Source organism: Euwallacea fornicatus, chromosome 8 (assembly GCF_040115645.1).
Source record: "Euwallacea fornicatus isolate EFF26 chromosome 8, ASM4011564v1, whole genome shotgun sequence".
Classification (NCBI taxonomy): domain Eukaryota; kingdom Metazoa; phylum Arthropoda; class Insecta; order Coleoptera; family Curculionidae; genus Euwallacea; species Euwallacea fornicatus.
In genome coordinates, this window is record NC_089548.1 from 3,113,528 (window position 1) to 3,133,382 (window position 19,855).

The window sequence follows — 19,855 nt, forward strand, 5'->3', positions numbered from 1 at the left end:
AGATGGCTATAATTGGCTGATAGCTGTTAGGGAATACTATTTTGTAACTAGTGATGAAATGTATTTTTTCTAGAACTTATTTTGTGCTGGAAATGAGTTATTTCTAACATAGTATTAGAGGAAAATAAAAAAAAATTCTAAAGAGTAGCAATGAAAAAAAGTGCAATGATTAATGCTACGTGGTAGTATTAAAAACTTCGCGAACAACCTCTGCTAATACGCACACCTTTAGTATTACCAAAAATAACTTTTAGTGTGAATGATACACCTTCCACGTAAATAAGTCATATTACAAGTTTCAATAGTTAAAAAATTCCACCTCCGACTCTGCTTTGAAAAGATCCTAAATCTCCCTAAGTATCCTCTTACATAAACAATGTAGCGTGGCGCTTATTTTTTCCATGCTTTTTTAGTATGGGCGGCTTTTTTGAAGGATTTAAGGGCTTACCGTTCGCTTCTGTCCCTTATTTGCTCCCACTAAAAAATAACAAAAGGGAATTATGAACGGTCTTGGATTTAATCGTATCAGTCTACAGGAAGCTTCGAAGTTGTCACGCTATAAAGATATGTTGATAGTTTACGGTTCCAAGGTAGGTAGCAGTTTAAGTAAAAAAAAAGAGAGAAAGCTTAGAATTTTAAGAATCAAAATGGTAATTTTGAAAATATAAAAATTTAGTTGTCTCTACTAAGCAATTCCTAAGGATTTGGTACATTCGTTGGTACCAGAATCAGTTTTTTTTTCAGTTGTGGAGTTAACCCTTAAGACTGCGTTTTCTTTGTATTTGCACTATTCTGCCAAGTCATTATCGTTATCTATAATAATATACGAGCATAGCTTATTTCTGCATATGTATATTTTTGCTGCTATTCACAGTGTGTCCGCAGCGCTGGACACTCAATTTAGTCCAAGAAACTTTACCAAATTATTCGCAGATCGTACACTTTCCAGACCATTTCCGTAAATGCCATTTAAACACTCCTTCCCACGATAAGATCAAATACTAAAATGGACATTGACAATGAGAAACGTTTTGAAGCCGCCGGTCTTAAGTGAAACGTAAATCCCTTAATAACCTCCTTTATGCCCAGATTTGCGCAAACAATATACAGAGTGTCCTCACTAAATCGCGCAAGCCCCAGATATTTGTCAAAAATATTTAAAGCGTAAGCTCGATTTAGTTATTCGCTGATGCACCCTGTATGAGGATACAGGTACAGGTGTCACTGAAACTGTGAGCTATCGTTTAAGGGATACTTGGAATTGACCTTATCTTTGTTCAATATGTGGCAGGTAGCTGGACGAAATTGATCTTCATAGTGTAATATATCAGGCAGGTAGCAACGCCGAGCGGTTTCTAGAAAATGTCATGTTGCAAAAAAATTCTCATAGATTTTACTATAAATTCCTCTGATTTTATTGTCAAACAGGTGTGGTTTGATTCAACGAAATATTCACTCTCCAAACAGCGACCCTCGAAAATTCAATATTGAAATCCTCCGACAAAAGAACAACTATTTAAGAAGTTTAAACTGCAGGGGTGTTTTATTGCGATCGCGGAGATATTTTGATTTCAATTAAATGGTTTTATTGAATCGAACCCCCTCGCAGGAATGTCATTATCAACCCCTGTGCGATGGGGCGACATTTCAAAGGGGTGGGCCGTAGATTGAGCCGGTTTAGATGTCCGACTGGCCGGACTGATCCGAGAAGTTTTCTGTAAATTTAATTTAAACCTAATTTTATTGTTAGGGGTGGACTGGTGAAGGCCTATCGTTCAGAAAAGAAAAGGAAGAAGTTTGACTTATAAGTAGTAAATCGTATCAACTGTTACGAGCGCGCAGTAAATTGTCTTTAACGCACGCGTGCGAAGCATTAGTTATTCACCTAATGAGTGCGGAAAGCGATTTTTCGCATGCGTACAGAATCATCCAAACTTGTTGCCTCTCCCAATTTCCTCTGAACTATGGAGACTTTAAAAGAGAAGATCAATGCTGTACAGCGCGTTCTACGAATTTTGACACAAATAAGTACAGTGGACTAAAGTGTTTAAAAATATGCTGGTTGGGTTCATAAAAGCATTGTTTTATTTCATTATACAGGGGGTACAGCAGTGTTTTTAATTCAGTTAGCCGGTAATACCTCCTACAAGCTCTTGAACTATCCACATGGAAAGTGGTTCATAAGGGGATGTTTGAACATAACCGATTTACTTCCGATCGCTTTAAAAATTTCTCTGACGGCAATTTCCAGCGGGTAAATCAAAATGTGCGAAAATTTACAGATAAAACAAAATTGCTTGTACGCCCTATTTGTAAACTGAAGGAAAGCAGTAACAGAAGCGGTACATAATGATGGGCGTATCGAAGATGGGAGGGAACGCATTAATCCATGCCTCTGGAAAACGGATAGAGAGGAATAACCAGAATAGGCCAGAGCGCCCGCAGTCAGGTGGAGACTTAAAAAGTCGGTCTTACATTAGTTCTGGCTCAAAGCCAAGACTGCGATCTATACAAGATGTCTCCGGAAACAATACCATGAATTAAACTAACTATTTTAGACTTCAAAATGGGAAAAAAAATTCATAACATTAGGTATGGGAAACATATCTAATACACAAACTGAAAATCGAGGAATTTGGACTTCCTCCTTTAAACGGAAAAAGAAGCAAAAATACACTGACGGAAATCCCATTTATAGACAACTTTACTTTGGTCGATCAGGAGCATAGGGGGGTGAAAATCCAGGAAAAGGAAGAGGGTCCCTCGACAGAGAGATTGGCCGTCAGTACGGGTTCCTAATAAAGAGCCCCCTCTAATTTGAGAGGGTCGCGCCCTTCAATGCCACCCTCGTTGCTCGTTATAGAAACAACGGAGAACTTTGGCCCTAATACACAATCCAAAAAAGCTCTCCTATTATGCGTGAATAATAAATCGCATTCCCTTGTTGTAAGTAAGGAAGATGGAATTTATGAGTAATGCGAAAGATATATTTTCAAGTTAACTCAGATTCACATAACTACAAGAACACAAAATTTCGGATTTCAAATTTGTCCCCAGTTCCCCCTTTTAAATCCCCCACTCATCTTGTTTATCAAATAAAACATGAATAAATTGTAAATTGAATCAATAATTAACAAAAAAAAATTTTCCTCTTCCGAATATATCGAACACAGGACAAAATCAAAATATTTCAATTTTGAGCTCACAAGTAGTCCTTAATTTCCCACATCCCTTTCTATGATTGCCATGCTGTCAATTTTTCTTGTGGAGCGCCCTAAAGATTTGGACAAGTACTTTGCTGCTCTTAGGACTAAGGCAGGTATGGTCCGATATCCAGATCGAACTCTAAAAATCCTTAACATGTGGAACGCATTAACTAATCCGATTGACGGATTAAAGGGCAAACATTCACAAATAAAAACCCTAAACTGCAACCCTATAGGACCTCGGGACATGTCTCAATTGCGTGGGAGACACGAGGTGAACAAACAGATTTTCCGAAATTAATTCCGAAGACTTCAACTCAAGGGATGAACCCGGTGTATAAATAGTAAATCCCACGGACTAACGCTTTTAGCGGGATCAGAAAATTCATTCGGGAACGAGCTTAAGGGTAGATTAAGGCTGTCTTAGTTCGAGTGAGAGGGAAAGAATAAAACGGCAATTTCCCACTCCCTAGTAATGCGAGACTATCCGCTAGATATCAAAGTCTAAACTAACAGATCAACGTTCTTGAAAATGATAAATGTTGCGAAAAATATCGAAATATTATACAAAATGCGCAGGGTCTCTTGATATTCAATTAGTATAACTAATCAAGTGCTTAAGGCTTTCGTAGTCCAAGTTAAAGAGAGAATAAAACGAGAATTTCTCACCCCCCAGTAACACGAGGACGACCCGCTGGGTACGAAACTCCAAATTAACACGTCAACGCTCTTGAAAATCATAAATATTGCGAAAATGTCTAAATATTATAGGAAATGCACGGTGCCACTAGAGATTGAATGGGCGCAACCAATCAAAGGCTGGCCCTTAATAATAAATCATCTGTCGGATCCTGGCATTATGTTATTACTGATATTTGCAGCGATTCAACATCCTGTTTAGGCAAACAAGGGAACAAAGGGCCGTTGCACCGGTCAGTTTTCGCACAAAAGGTTATTGGGCCCTATCACCATTCCAGTTCGCTTTCACTTAGAAGTTAAGTAGGACGGAAGGGCGCAAGTGATTTTTCAAAAGGATCGATCTTTCAGTTGGTCTTTTGGTCTTTTTTGTTGTCGAGAATTTCAGTCTATTGTTGGTTGTAGGATTCCGATATGCATGTTAGTTAGGGCATTTAACTTTTCAATCGCTATTCCTACAACGACATTGGAACTTTTACAACAGCAAATAAAATACTGAGCGGGCACTAAAAATGGTACATTTTTTTCTTTTCAATTTGGAGTTCATTTCTGAGAAATTGGAAAAACCACCGAAATGAGAAGTTTAATGGGTTTAAGACGAGACCTCATAGTAGCGATGCGTGTTTACTGTCTCAATCAATCTGCTCTTGTGTCGCGTAATGAGCAGGAGCGGCACCTTACGTAAAGCAAAAATATTGACTTAAAACTGGATTAACGTCCTCCCAAGCCAAAAGTAAGTCGTTTCTTAAGTAGCTTAAACACCGTTTCCCGCTCACACTCACTTTGTCCGAATGTTTCCGGAACACCCTGTATATTTCGATAGGTAGATTACTATCTACCTATCGAAATCGGTGTCTTCTTACTAGAAAACACCAATTCGACGAAAACCATGCATTTTTTTTTTTATAATAATCAACACCATTATTTACTTTTGGCTTATTAATGAGGTTGTGATAAGTCAAAACATGCTTGAAATAGCAGTAACCTTTTCAGAATCAGCCTTCATTGAGCTCGTTCCGCCCTTATTAGACACCCAGAGGGGGAGCCCCCCGGGCTTCGTGGCCCCCCTTGCGCTGTCAAAAACTAACAATCGCCCTCTCAGCACGATCGTGCCATTCAGGCGCTCAAAGGTGCCGAAGTGCAAAATCAAAAACGAGGGATTCATATTTGTGTTTATGATGCCCCCCGGGTGGATTCAAGTTTAGCCACGTTTTTGTTACAGTATTTCCCAGTTCGGAGAGCATATGTCATGAGAATAATAAGCTTTGAAATTTTTAACTGACGTTTTAATGCTGTTTGCATTCCTCACAGGTATTTCTCAAGAGGTACCATAGAAAGGGCGAACTTTACTGCTACTTTAGCTCGAAAATAAGGACTTTTGTTGCTACTTTGATAGCGACTGAAATTTATGGGTTTTGCCAATTTCATCAGGATTTAATGTTGTTAAGCGGGATGCTCTTGTCAGTCTAAGTTTTCTATCTGTTTAATGAATATGAGTTTACATTATCCAAATTTTGAGTCTAAAAGTGGTTCCCTTCTCTTGCAGCTCAGAATGGCAAATAATCATCTGGGCCATCACGGTCATCACGGTGCCGTCACATCCCGTTGCCATGGACCACCAAGGTAAAGAGATAGATGATGGCTTTTTAAGACCCACAAGGTGAAAATTATAGGGTGTCAGTAATTCATATATACAGGGTGTGTATAAATATTCATGAGCTATGGAAAACGGATTAAAAATGCAATGTGTGGTGTGGACAATAATGTGTATACAGGGTGTTTCCTGAGTACAGTCCCTAACTTCAGGGCACAATTTCTTATGGCGTTTAAAGAAAAAGAGTTCGTATAAACATGTGGCCGGAAACGGTTAAATTCCGAGTTACAGGGTGTTGAAAATTAAAAAATGTACATATATTATTATTCGAAATAAATTTGGAACCGTCAATGCGAGATTTTAAACATTTTCCTGTTATTGTTGGTGAAAACCTTCATTTTTACTATAAAGTCTAACAAGCTTTACCAAAAAATTCTCATCGTAATTCTGAAATTGCAAATCGTGAATTCTGCGTGGATATATCAAATGCGTACGGAAAGTATTGATGTGCAGAAAGTATATGCGGAAAGTAGTATTTTTGATAATTCTTGCAAAATAATACTAACATTCAGATGTTTTTTAATTAATGTTTTTTCACTTAAACCATTAAGCTGTTCCATCTAAGCTAAAAATTCGTCAGTCGTCACATTAGGGTGACAACATAATATTGGTATACGCTTGTTCTCCGGGTCATTCGAAACAAATGTTCCACTGTCCCTTCAAAAAGGGTTTCGCGATTTGCATAGGGCCATTCGATGTGCTTTTTCTGATCGAACCCTTCTCAGTTCAACTGGGAATATTAACGTCCGATATTAACTTGTAAACAGATGTCAGAAATTTTATGTCGATTTCACGTTTAGTGTTTTTTTGTCGTCAGGATTATTAGATGAGATAAATCATCGTGTTGACAGGGTGATGATAGGGCTGATTTTTGCCTCGGGAACTGTCTTAAGAACGCAAATTGAAGCATCGATGCTAACGAACTTAAGGGGGAAATTAAGCAGGAACATTTTCCATGAAACTGTAAGAGCCCCATGAGCTTGATTGCTGGTTTATTAAGGTTTAATACTTACTAGTTCAATACATGTCACTTCTTATTTGATTCGTCAAGTAAACAAAGAAATCTGGGGTGTTTGAGTAAATATTGACACAGTTCTCTTAGGTGTTATTTCTGAAATAATTTGGCACAAAACATGGCAGAGGTGCACGTGCCGAAAAGCCGTATTAGGCCACGTGATTATAAAATTTTGGGAAATTACGGTTTTAATTAAATCATCGATGACAGAAGAGATGAATAAAATAATAAATTAAAGATGAAAAATTAAAGAAAAAGGAAAAAAGAAGGAGATAAAGTAATAGGGTCTCGATAAATGGCGGCCTAATTTTTTCCAGTAAGATCTCGATCAATTGCACTGGTCTTTCAAGCCCTGTTATACAGTCTGTCCGTTTCTGGCGCTTAACCATGAGCACCTCGGTAAAAAATGTTGGAAGTAAAAGAGCTAAAAGTGGTTCAGGTGCCTAAAGTTCATGTTTTGAATATTTAACCCAGTGGCGGGTCTATCGTTCATAAATGTTGAAATATAGTAATTTTTCTCTTAGCACAAACACAATGGGAAAATATTCTAATCCTTACAAGAACATAAGACAACACCCCGATTGTCACCCGAACATTGAATTATTTGTCTAGTCATATTTGCTGCTTAGTCAAGCAAGGTGATACGGATTTACTTTAAATTGTGACATCTATCCAAGGGGTACCCTTGTCAACAGAATCCCAGGTAAAATCACCCGATTTCCTGGTCTAATCACCCCCCGTTGTCGCTACTGTGCTCTTTCTAAATGGTGACACTTACACAATGGTACAAAAAAGCCCCTTGCAGTAACCCAAACACAAATTCTCAAATTGAACCATTAAAACGGTTAAAGAATAGTGCTGGGTCACTGAGTCTGAAACTGATATGTTTGAAGATCTTTGAACTTCTCCAAGGGCTCTTATTTTATGTCAGGATGTTATATGTACCGACAAAAGGACATTTGCTATTATCTCGTAAAAATGTAAACATCTAAATTGACACTTGTATTTTTTAAACTTTTTTGGGGAAGGAGGTCAAGCCTCCCTTTGGAGGAGCTTTCCTAAGGGAATAATTGAGGTTAATTGTTTTATTGATATTGATTCCTTCAACTAAGCTCTAAAGTGTAGAATTATCTAGCACTTTTTTGCTTTTCATGGGGCACGAGTATCAAAAAAAAAAAAAAAACAAAAAACGAAAATTTTCAAGTTGAACCATTAAAATTACTCAAAAATAACGTTCGATTACTGGGTTTGCAAATGATGTATTTTTTGATCTTTGAACAACCCCAAAGGCTCTTATTTCATGTCAGAATACTATATCTGCCGACAAAAGGACAGGCCAAGGCTGCCGTTACAGAAGCCTCTTCAAGAAAATAGTTTAGGATAATTTGAATAAGCTTTAGAGTGTGGAAATATTTTACGTTTTATTGTTTTTCAGGGGGGAGCGAAGGCTGACATAAACGAGAGGAGCGCCGAACGGTTTTATAGCATTCTCCGACTCATTAATGTGCAATGAAAGGTTTTGCCCGTAAAAATAACGTTGGAAATTTATGGTTTTTTAGCTAGTAACATTAGTTGTTCTAAAGCCCAAGGTACTTGATTTATTCGTCATAAAGTTGTATAGAACTGCAACACTGTAATATTCCCATTGTAATAAATTTAACACGTGTAAAGGAGAAACAATGGAAAAAATACATATTTCGTCGTAACAAGTGTGACTAATTACACAATCGCAGCAGCTTTATTAGGACGTATTAAGGAATTATATACGGTTGGTATCCGCAAAAACGAACCCTTTAATATAAAGCAAAATTGTCTCAGTGGAATATAATGCCTTTTATTTCTCACCCCTTTCCCCAAATCGGTAAAATTATCAACATGTGCCGCATTGACCCCCTAAGTTATGACTTTATAGATAAATGACCGCTCGATACAAAAAAAGAGTTATAGTTTTTGGGATAATTCGTAACACGTGTTCGACGACGTTTTATGACCCATGGAAGTCAGACAATTTAGTTACAGATGGAAAAATTATAGAGCGTTTAGGGGGTCTGGCGGCCCTAGCAAGAAGTTGAGTAATAATGAAGGCAAAATCGAAAACAAACGAATTTCCTATCAACAAACAAGTTTTTTCATTGTTTACGAACTCTTTATTTGAGTTTGTACTACATTTTTTTAGCAAATTTATACCTGTTTTTCTCAAAAACTGATCGATCGATTTCGAATCGCAATACACCATTGAATGTAATTTTGAAATACCTCTAATTTGAGGTGTCACTTGCCCCATGTTTCAGTTAAAAAAAAATGTCAATTTTTAGCTATCGATGACGTAAGCAACGTTGACAAAAATAAACAAACGTAAAAAGGAAATTTTTTTGGCCTATTTCATGCTGCTTTTAAATTTTGAAAAAATAATTGTTAAAAAGTTACCAGGGGTTGGTCAATTTAGAGACTTACGGTATTGGCCCAATGCATCGTAGGCTCGAATGGTTCCGGGCACCTACCCACCAAAATTCCTCCGATTTCTCGGAACCGCCCTAAAGCACGATTTCAAGACTCGAAGTAACCTGAACAATAATTTAAGTGAGAATAAACTTGTAACTACAGGAACGTCCTATTAATTATATATAACAATAGGAGCGATACTAATAAAAAATGTCCATTTTAATTCATAAACCAATTAAAATCGATTTGTTTCCAATAATTTGTGAATTGCCATGTGAGCAACTACCAAACTTCTTAACGAATCATGCATAAAGTGCTAATTCTACACTGGAAGCATTGGTAGTGTGATATTTATTTTTTCCGTAATTGTAAATAAAAATTATAAATGCGGTCACGAGCAATTTGTTATAAACAAAAAGATCATTCGGGTGTGAACTTTCTCTTTGACTTTTCCACATCGGAAATATATAAACTGCGTAACAACTTTTTGCTTCAACAGCTCTGACTATAATTACTGATCGATCATTTTTAGAACACCGATTATTAATGAACCAAAACTCATTCCCGTATGTTAAAATTGAGATTATGCTTTTGATGATTCCCCAATTAACCTAGGATTAAGTTGGTAAGGGCACGTGCACGTGTCTACATGGGTGGCCACGTGATGAGATAAAGAAGGGTCCCATGAATACGTAATTAAATCGATCTGATCTGTCGCTCACTATTAATCGTATGACATAATAGTTTGGAGCTATTATAGAGGCTTTTGATCGGGTTTTATTTAAAATCGGTATTTTTCGCGGTTCTGGGTGTTCCCAGGGTGGCGCAAAATTTACCGCAAAGAGGAAAAACATTCCAAAGGAATCAGTGGCCGTTTGGCGCATACAATTTTCAAACTTCCTTGGTGTTCAAGAAAAAAGTACGTCGCTGATATTCGTGAACATCGACTTCCCTCAATTATTAATATTATATTAACAAAACACAGTGTCGTACCAAAAGATGGTTAAAAAGATGAAAACTCAAAATTCATAGAACTTAAAAGAAATCAATCAGTAGCGTAACTCCAATGATTGTTCTTTGCTGTTGTGTCACTTCCATTGGAAAATCAGGGTGGTACTGAGAGGTGAATAACAAAATAGTGAAACTGAGTTGGTACAAAAATCTGTTTAAGTTAAATAATTTATGTCAGTGTTTCACTACAAAATTAACTCCGATAATTCCGTTAAAAAGGAAGAAAATAAATCGAAAAACCACTTAAAATCCTTTAAATCGCCCAATTTTCGGAAGCGTTTCAAAGATGTTTTGTTTTCACAAATGGCTTTATTTTTAGTTAACGATCCTGAAGTATTGAAATGTTTTGACACATTTCTCTTGGGATTAATGTCACGTATAAATCTCACACTAATGGTTCACATGGAGCGGAAACTGATAATTTCACTAAATACGACAGCTTTTATCTTTCTTCCTATGCCGATAAATATCCCTGTGAACTGGTTAATAATTCTCACATCGCTCTAGTTAATTTATTATTATGTTGATTACCTTATCATACGAAGAATTTTAGCGTTGAAAGTGTAAAATGGATTGTAAACGCGCAAGTTGGGCTACCTGTTTTTAATAACTTAATATCGTTTTTAATTTTAAGGTAAAAATTGACAATTCCGTTTTTGCACCTTTTTCAATATTTGTAACAATCGATGGCGTAATTTGTAATTAGAACCTCTACGTATTTTTCAGATCCAGCCTTTTTTTTTAAACTATTTTTTCCATCTTGATTCGATCTTTCAGAAGGGTTATGAGTGTTGGTTTAGTTGCGAACTCTAAAATTCATTGACCTATGAGAAGTACTTTAAAATAGAGCTTTTTTTTCCGTTGGCTGGTTTTTGTTTAAAGAAAATTCAGATTTGGACGCCCCTGGCTTGAGTGGTTTATAAAAACACGCCTCTCTTTTGTATACACAATGAAATAAGTTCGATGCGATTTACTGAACCACACTTAACACAGTTAAGTAATCATCGAATAATATCTTTATATATCCTTGTAATATACTGAGCATCCGTTTATGGAGTTCAACTATGAGGTGTGACTTATTTCTTCTTTTGTTAATTAAAAGACAGTGCAAACTGCATTGCTGCAATTTAATATGTGATACATGAGGGTAATCAGAAAAACGGTCGAATTTCAGAAATGTAAAAATTCAAGATGGCGCAAATAAGAAAAAACAAAATTGATGATGATCGCCGGAAATAAATATTTAGAATTTCGAATATGACTACGTTATAGAGGAGGAAATTCCGCAGTAATAAATTGTCAATTATTTTGAATTAACTCAATAAACAGCCTGAAGATAAAATATGGCCGTCTTTCCAAAATTTCAGTTTTTTCCTCGGAAAGTCGTCTGTTTTCTTTTTTATTTGAAAGGGCATATCTTTGAACTTCAAATTTCGTAATTGAATTGAATTTCAGGAACGCGCATCCTATATAAATTTTAAAAAGCCGAAAAAACTTGATCCTACGACCCTTGAAGGAATCACATTCGTTTTTCGAAATCTAAAAAGTTCCATTAAAAAAATTCATTGATTGGCTTTCGGCCATAACGACTTGCATAACCCAGCTATAATTCAAATCCTGGTAAATTCGACGAGGCCCGTCCCAGGCCGAAAAGGTTCTTGGCCCTTCAGTCCTCGGCCATTTGAGGAATAATTGAATTTTTCACACTTGATTACTCTTCATTCCCCACTAGAATGGTTTTAAACTACGTCCATTTAACAAAAGGCCAACCCTTTACTGGTATTGTGAAAATTTAATGTATCGGAAGAATCACGCCAACTTAATGATGTTGTAACAAATGTAATAAAAATGTTTTCGATTTGTTCACAGACTGTGCATGTCGTACCCCTTTGGATTCACCAAGAGAAATTTTAAAGGTTTTGATGTAGGTAAAAAACCGTGACATCCTGGTGGTCTTCGGAGTAAAGCTGAACTTATAAAGTGAGCCTCCAGGTACGTGTTACATAAAGTAACTTGCGAAGATGGCATTAAAGTAAAGTATATATTGACGCCAAGGGTGAGGGGACCTTCAGCCTTTAATCATCTTAGTCCTCACAATCATAGATATTTTTTAAACTCGGTATCTAAGGACCATTAATATGGTAATAATACTCTAAGCGGATCTCACTTCTAGCATAGTATGATGGAGACCTAATTTCCAGTGAGGGATAGTGAAGCCTCATCTTAGGGTGAGAAAACTGAGGCCTATTACGACTTTGCGTCTCATTCCAGATCTGTATTTAATTAACTTTGAGCGCCCCGAAGACTGTTAGATCTAATCGTTTCAATTCATCTCGAGCCAGTTGGACTCAGGTAAGAGTCGGCAATGTAAATAGCAAATATGTTGGCTCTGTAGGAAAATACCTTACCAACGCCATCTGTCGTGGCTTTGTAGTTTCTGCTCAAGTTTGGTGCAACTCTTCAAAATTTGAAACGGCACATTCGTGAATTTCAAATGGCGTAACTTGGCCGCCCTTTAACGCATATCTTCATGGTGAAACTCCAGAAACGGATACCCTGTACGTATTGGAAGGTATCTTTTAGAGTATCTAAGTTAGTTCAGGTGTGGTCCCTGCCCCTTATTCGCTAAGGATTAGATTACGCTTCGCGTCACTTGGCATGGGCGAATTGATATGAAGAGGACGATCATTGTTTCACGCTCAGCTGCTTCCGATTATTAGGGAGTAACAGTGACTTGTAACGTATAATTACGAAACCCGACCTGCTACACGGCTTTTTGATCCCTTAACAATGAGTTTTAATAAATAGAAGTTAAAAAGAATATTTTTCTTTTAAAAGAAGTAATTACAGGACAAATACAAAAATAATAAATGTAAAAGTAATAAATAAAAAAATGTGCAGACAGGACCTCTGTTAAAAATAGAAAGAAGTGTTTTTCTATAGGTCCATAGGAGCGAGGTCAGGCAATCCCGCAGTCCGCTCTAGTAAAAATGTTAAATAATATTATAAAAATACAATACGAGCAGCTATCGGAGCTTCAGCTGCATGCGAAAATAGAGAACAATTGTTCACTAGTTAACCAAGACTAAGTATGTGCAGCTACTTCGTGTCCCCATGACTCAGGGCTTAGTATTTAGGCCACAAAAGTTACGATTCATATAAAATGTAGCAATCAAAGAAAAAGAGGAAGCAGTGCCAGTGTGGTGCGCTCATTAAATTATAGGATTAATGGAGATGAGAATTTGCTTCAATGAATCATACTTACAGGCATGACATTCGATAGCACATCAACTTCAGAGTGAGTCCTGAGAAATTGAGAAACATTGAAATAGGAATTCTCATAAGATAAAATTGCGGATTATTGAACACGGATAATTTAGTATTTCTTTCATGTGATCGTGAGTTAAAGTCAATTCACTGCACGTGTGCGTGTTAAAATTTTTACCACACTACAATATAATTTGATAAATTTCGAATAAACATGAAAAATTAAGAAAAATACTTTCATAATAAAAATTATACCCAACAAGTGCAAGAAATGCGTCTTGCCGCACTAGGACTGCTGAAATCGTTTTGCCAACTAGCAATTAGTACGGGGTCAAGTGTAACTTCCCACAGTCGTTAATGAAATAAATATTATGTTAGTTACATTTCAGAAATGGATGTGATCCGTCACTCTCGTAAGATTCTACTCATCATTATTTTAAACACCCTCAGATCCCTTCTGAATCTCCATAACACTAAAATCGTTGATTCACTTAAGTCCTTTATACATTCGTCCCGTCCGTTCCGTATGGTTTTCAATTTCGGAAGGATCGTTATTGATTTCGAATTGCCCCGGAAAAAAAATCATTGGAAGCCGACAAGAAGTTTGGATAAATTCGGTTCTGTCTCAGTACCTCTGCATAACAGGACTGTAGATTATGAATGAATAGTATATTTTATCCATCACTCATCTAGGTAAATTGGAAATTCAAGATGTTAAAGTATTTGGAATTACCTGGTATGATGAAATTTATAGAAAAATTAAAAAATTTCTACGATTGCAATTACCGACCCAAAGAGTATACTAAAAGACTCTTGATTTTGGGGTTTACAGTACGAAGAGAACAAACATCAAGAGCCCGGTAGTAGTTTTCATAATAGCTGCTAGGTGTTGTGGAATATTGCGCTACTATACTATATAACTGTCACCCTGTATAACGAAAATTATGCGTTTTTGACTCTGGGTCTCTTAGTATTTTTTGTTGTTTTGTAAAGCATTATCGCCCCTCAGATATCTCCATCATAATATATGTGAGGTAGTAATTTAGATAGTAGTAAGCTGTTAGAGTTTAGATTAGTTCAGGTTAATTCGGGTTAATCCAACTCTCTTTAACAGCAGGAACAACTTTTTATCAATGAATTATAAGCGGTCGGTTTTCAATATCCTTAGTGTAACAGGCCAATAGGGTAAGCATTCATTCACTACAGCTCATAACATATTTATAAAGTAATATCAGTGACATAATCTGCGTTAGGGTCGGCGATTTGCATAAATCTGCATCTCATAATGGTTGGAGGGAAGGCAGGTGCACAATACAAATCAAAGTTACAATTAGCCCTATCGGCAAACTATCCATAACTAATCAAAGGATTTGCTGTACGCTGATATAAGAGTAAAAGGGTGAAACGTGTATATTACGCCATGGAAATTTTGAATCACTAAAAATGCTCAGTGTTCAATATGTTTAATACGTTAAATTGCAACATATATAAATGTTTTGTTTTAGAAAGTAAGTAGATGAGGTATAATAATAAACATGAACCCAACATTAGAGCCCCCAAGCCACTGCAGCGAAATTAAAGCGTTCAGCCCCCGTATAATTTTGTGCTATAAAAAATTATGCAAGGATTGAAAATTATGCAAATCGAAGTTATAGAGGAGAAATTAACACGTCACGCCCTGATTCATTATCAAGATCTGGTGACAAGTGTACGTAGTTTGCATATTCAGCAGCAGCTGGGCGCAATAATCCTGCAACAACACCCCCAGTATTTAAATTTGATTAATCGTCACGTATACCCTTCTCAGTGTTCTTTTTGGCATCCACTGAGATGAATCCCTTTGACCTTCTTTTACAGGCCCATGTTACCAAACACACATCTTAACTTTAGGCATTGAGAATGTGAATTCAATGGATTAATGACCCTACAAGCAGCAAAACATCCGGGATGAGGAACGATATTAAATCCGTGAATAATAGGTGTCGCATATCAATGCCAATTGAATTGTCAGGCAACAGTAGTCAGTAGTATTAACAGGGCAAACTGTCAGATTAAGGATCGTTGGTCCAAAAAAAATAGATGATAGGGGTATACGGGGTGGTCCCTAAGGATGTTCCGATATTTAACGAGCTAATTATCTGGATTGTTCTAAGGCGAAAATGTTATAAAAACATATGTTTTAAAATGAGTCATTTCCGAGATACCGGGTGTTAAATAGTAAGAAAAAATATATATATTTTTTCGTATTTTCAACATAGCGTAAGATATTTTGTTGAAACTCGATATACCTACACAGCAGTCCAAACAGAGCATTTCCATTCTATTTAAAGAAAAGTAGCTAAACGCTAGATGTGCGTAGGGGTGTTACCTTGTTAATTCTTATCGGGGAACGGGAGGTACGCCATTGAAATTTTCCAAAAATGGATACATTACAATATTTGTTGAAAATGACTATCGTTTGCTATAATACATGATTATATTTTTATATTATATCTTTTTCTCATAAATTCTCAAAAACGTTAAAAAATACCAAAGGTGTACCCCCTACCCGATATCTGAACTAACCTCACACGATTTCACTATATGATGTCTTAGATGATCACAGCATTGACTCGCGCAGAGTAAAGTAATGTTGAATGTCCTCATAAAAAATAATTTAAAGGATTAAGTTCCGGAGATATGAGTGACAACAAATGATTTTGGTCCACTGTTGTCTTTATTTTATTATTTATATATTCCCTACATTTTATTTCTAAAAAAACGACTTATCGTATCAAAAAAAAACACAAGAGACATTTTTGATATATCTGGAATCTGTTATTTAAAAAAATGCATTCAATTCAATTACACACTAGTGGTGTGTTCCAACACTCCTATTCTCCTATAAGAATTCGTATGTTAACTTATATCTATATATAAGGGAAATGTACCATTTGTACTACGGTGCAGGTATACCGAGGTTCAATAAAGTACTTTGCCCTATTTGGGAAATACGAAAAGAAATATATGTATATTTTTAATATGTATTTAAGGGTATATGTTTATATAACATTTTCGTCTCAGAACAATACAGAGAATTAGCTCGTTAAATGTCGGAACACCTTAAAAGGGAGCTACATTGAAATGAGAAAAATCAAATAATTGTAATATTCCGAGAATATAATCATCAAAAACCATCAGCTTTACTTAAAAACTCTTCTTTTTTTTCATTCAACCTCTTTTCGATGAGTTGACTAGGTCTCCAATGTATACCTGCGAGGTAAATGTAACCAAAAACTAATGTGGCGATTTAATTTGAAAATGTAATGTGTGTTGCCTACTATTCGATGTGTCTCGACTTACCTGCTTTATATCGCTCATGATAATCCTCTCAGAAAAAATGCAAGAACTACATGCATTCGTGATTTCAGATGGTGTCGGCGACATGCTGAACACAAGGTGTTCTAAATATACAAAATGAATAACATTATTTTCAGGTACAAAAGAATTATTTTTTCAGAATTTTATTTTCCAATTCGGTTGTAAATAAGGAAGATGCGTAACAGTGTTCTCAACTCGTTGATTATCAGTTTTTCTCAACAAACGTATCTAACAGTTAATATGATGACTATCCAAGAACGTAGCGGGTATTCCCTGCAATCGCATGTGACTAGATTGATTATGTTTACATCGTTGATGATCACTCTCTTAAAAAAATTCTGTCACGCAAATTCAATAGCGACATTATCGACTATGAAACACATACTAATGCAAAACTTTCATTTTAATGCCTATTAGAACCTATTTTTCGATGGGTATTTATCTACCCCGTTCCCCTTAAATAGTTCATATCACTTAAAACATGCAAACAAATAATATGGCAATGAAAGGTATTATGGTTTTCAATTCAATCTATCAATAATACCTCAATAATGGCCATTATTGAAAACTACAAAAGATGTGGTGCTTGCCTATAGTGAATGAAATTGATTGTTGTAATAGAACACCCGCGCAAACAAAGGACAAGCTCAATTAACTCCAGTAAACACAATAAGAGAAAGAATGAGAAAATTACAGGTATGTCGGTAATTTTGTTGAAGAGCGTGTAATAGGGGAGTTAACATGTTAGTTATTTGGGCATTGTTGGTGCAACTGGACTGGAACATTACCCGTAATATAGGGGGTTCCACCCACACAAGCGACATTTTTCCTATATTTCTTTTGAAGGAATTTTAAATGCAAAAGATATCTAGAACACCCTGTAGATTCTGAATTTTTTTTATAAGTTGCTATGTTTGTCACTGATGAATTCACTGATATTTTACGTGATAATTTTAGATTCTACGTCAAAAAATATACCGAAGGTCTTTTAATTTAATCATATTACAGGGAAAGCTAAACTATTGTTCGGTTCTGTTTTGAAAGAGCTCTATTCTAGAATAACCAACACCAAAGTTTCTATGCCATTGTCACAGCAAACGCGAACTTTTAGTCGAAAGAACTATGAGGCTGACTTTTTTCTTGAGTTGATAATGCAAAAACTGAATATATATATTTTTTCTATTGAATGTTTTCATCCACTTATTAAGGGTATATTTTTCTATATACATTTTTACAGTCAACTTTAGCAGTTTTCGAGAAGTTTTATTCTGAAGGATGGCATCTTTCCAACACTTTTAAAACCGTCCTTTTAAAGTTTCGTCCCAGTTGATTTTCACTTATAAATTTATGTCCGCAACTCTGTAACTTTCGACATACAAGAGATAATTGAAAATGCTTCTTACCTAAAATCTCATAAGAATCAGGCCAAAAACTACAAGTACGATCGTATGTGTGTTTAACATAAGAAATGAGCACTAGTGCCGTGGGTACGCACACAGCGCATTGTTTGTTTAAAGGGTTTGAAACAGGCATTTTCACCCTTTCTCTAGAACACTACACGTATAGGGGTGATATTAATAATTGCGTTAAGTCGCTAAGTAAACATATTCCTACGATACAGGGCGTTAAACCGCGAATTTAAATAGAGATATCTGGCATGAATAATATCTGATTTAATTCAGCTGTTAAGCTGTTTAGGGTGATTTATGCTGTCAACCAATACGATTAGAGAAGAAATACAAAAAATAAGGGAAATGTCATGAAATTCCTAGTCAAGAATATTTTGAAAATATTCCGTTGTCCAGCCATTTTATACGGGGTGTGTCATCACAGCAGACACTTGAATCAAGATTTGGAACACATTTCTTTGTTAATTCAAACTTGTAAATTATCTGATAAATGCGGGGTGTTCCAGAAAAACTGTAATTCACACTGCAGTACAAATTATTGAAATGAAACGTGTATCAGAATATTCTTGTTCAAAAGTACTATGGGAAAATTGTGAAGTATAACTTGTAAACGTGTCGTAGCTCGATTTATGATTTGCAGGTGAAATGTAAAATAAAATATCGATTAAATATTAAAATGCTTTGATCTCACATTAGAGGGCTTGAAAATTTATTTAAATTTCAACAAATTACTTGCAGCAATGTTTTTCGGCAGTGTAAGTTCCTGACTCAACATTTCAGATCAAGTCACGTATACAGGTTGGCCCACCGAAAAGTTTCAGTCGAAGTTTTCTATCTTACGAACCTTTTTGGTTTTCCACAGATCCAGTTTCTTGAAATTTTGTAACTAGACTGCGTACGAAAGTGCGGGACACACGTTTATCAGGATATTGTGCATTATATAAATTTACAGTCTCGCTGACAAAATCATTGTTTCCGAAAAAGAGCAAAATAATTAAATTTTTTTCTCGAATAGTGGAAAACAATTTGAAACAAAACGATTGTATTTAAAGAAGTAAATAAAGCACTGATATAGTTAAAGTTATTAATGTTTAGGTAGGAATAATGATTTGATTCGCATTTTTTCAGTTATTTACTTAAACATTTCGTATCAGTTTTGTTACATTCTTAAGATAACATCGCTTTTAAATCATAATTTGTCGAGAAAGGATCATTAATAATTAAAAAATAAGTTGTATTAAATAGGTAATTGAATGACCTTTAAAATGATGTACAGATAGCCCTTCCCACTTAAGATTTTTAGGGTGAAATCATCCCCACTGGGAAAATAATCATAATAATGAAGTATCACCTTGACATCATAATTAACAGGTTCGAGTATCTTCGTCTCTGCATCATCTACATCACAAAACAGAAGCACTGTTTCCGAGCACAAAATCGCAAACTAACCAATTTCCTATCAACAAACAAGTTTTTCAGTGTTTACGTACCATTTAACTGAGTTTTTATTGCATTTTTTATTAAATGTATATCTGTTTTTTACAAAAAACTAATCGATAGATTTCGAATCGCAATACACCTCTGAATGTAATTTTGAAAGATCTTTAATCTGATGTGTCACGTGACCCATGTTGCTGTCAATAAAACACCGGCCATTTTGCGTTGCCGGTGACATATTCCGCATTAAAAAAAAAAAACAAAAGAATTAAACGTCAAGAGACAGTAGCTTTTGTCCTGTTTAATGCCGATTTTGAATTTAAAAAAAGCAATAATTTTTCAAAAAGTAAACAGAAAG

At 35.7% G+C, this 19,855-nt stretch overlaps 1 protein-coding gene and 1 long non-coding RNA gene across 2 annotated transcripts in view; one reads left to right on the top strand and one right to left on the bottom strand.

Moving 5' to 3' along the window:
• Positions 1-8,386, top strand: part of LOC136340662 (protein big brother-like) — a 30,840-nt gene extending 22,454 nt beyond the window's left edge. The window contains exons 4-5 of the mRNA XM_066284893.1: positions 5,449-5,525; positions 8,007-8,386. Of these exons, the coding sequence (XP_066140990.1) occupies positions 5,449-5,525; positions 8,007-8,028 (99 nt within the window). The 3' untranslated portion in view covers positions 8,029-8,386. The remainder of the gene's footprint in view (positions 1-5,448; positions 5,526-8,006) is intronic.
• An 8,073-nt stretch (positions 8,387-16,459) lies between these two features.
• On the bottom strand, positions 16,460-19,498 carry LOC136340670 (uncharacterized). Its single transcript, XR_010732345.1, has 3 exons — positions 19,412-19,498; positions 16,634-16,734; positions 16,460-16,543 (listed from the first exon to the last, which is right to left on the bottom strand). It is a non-coding gene; the product is annotated as an uncharacterized lncRNA (long non-coding RNA).
• Positions 19,499-19,855: the final 357 nt, after the last annotated feature.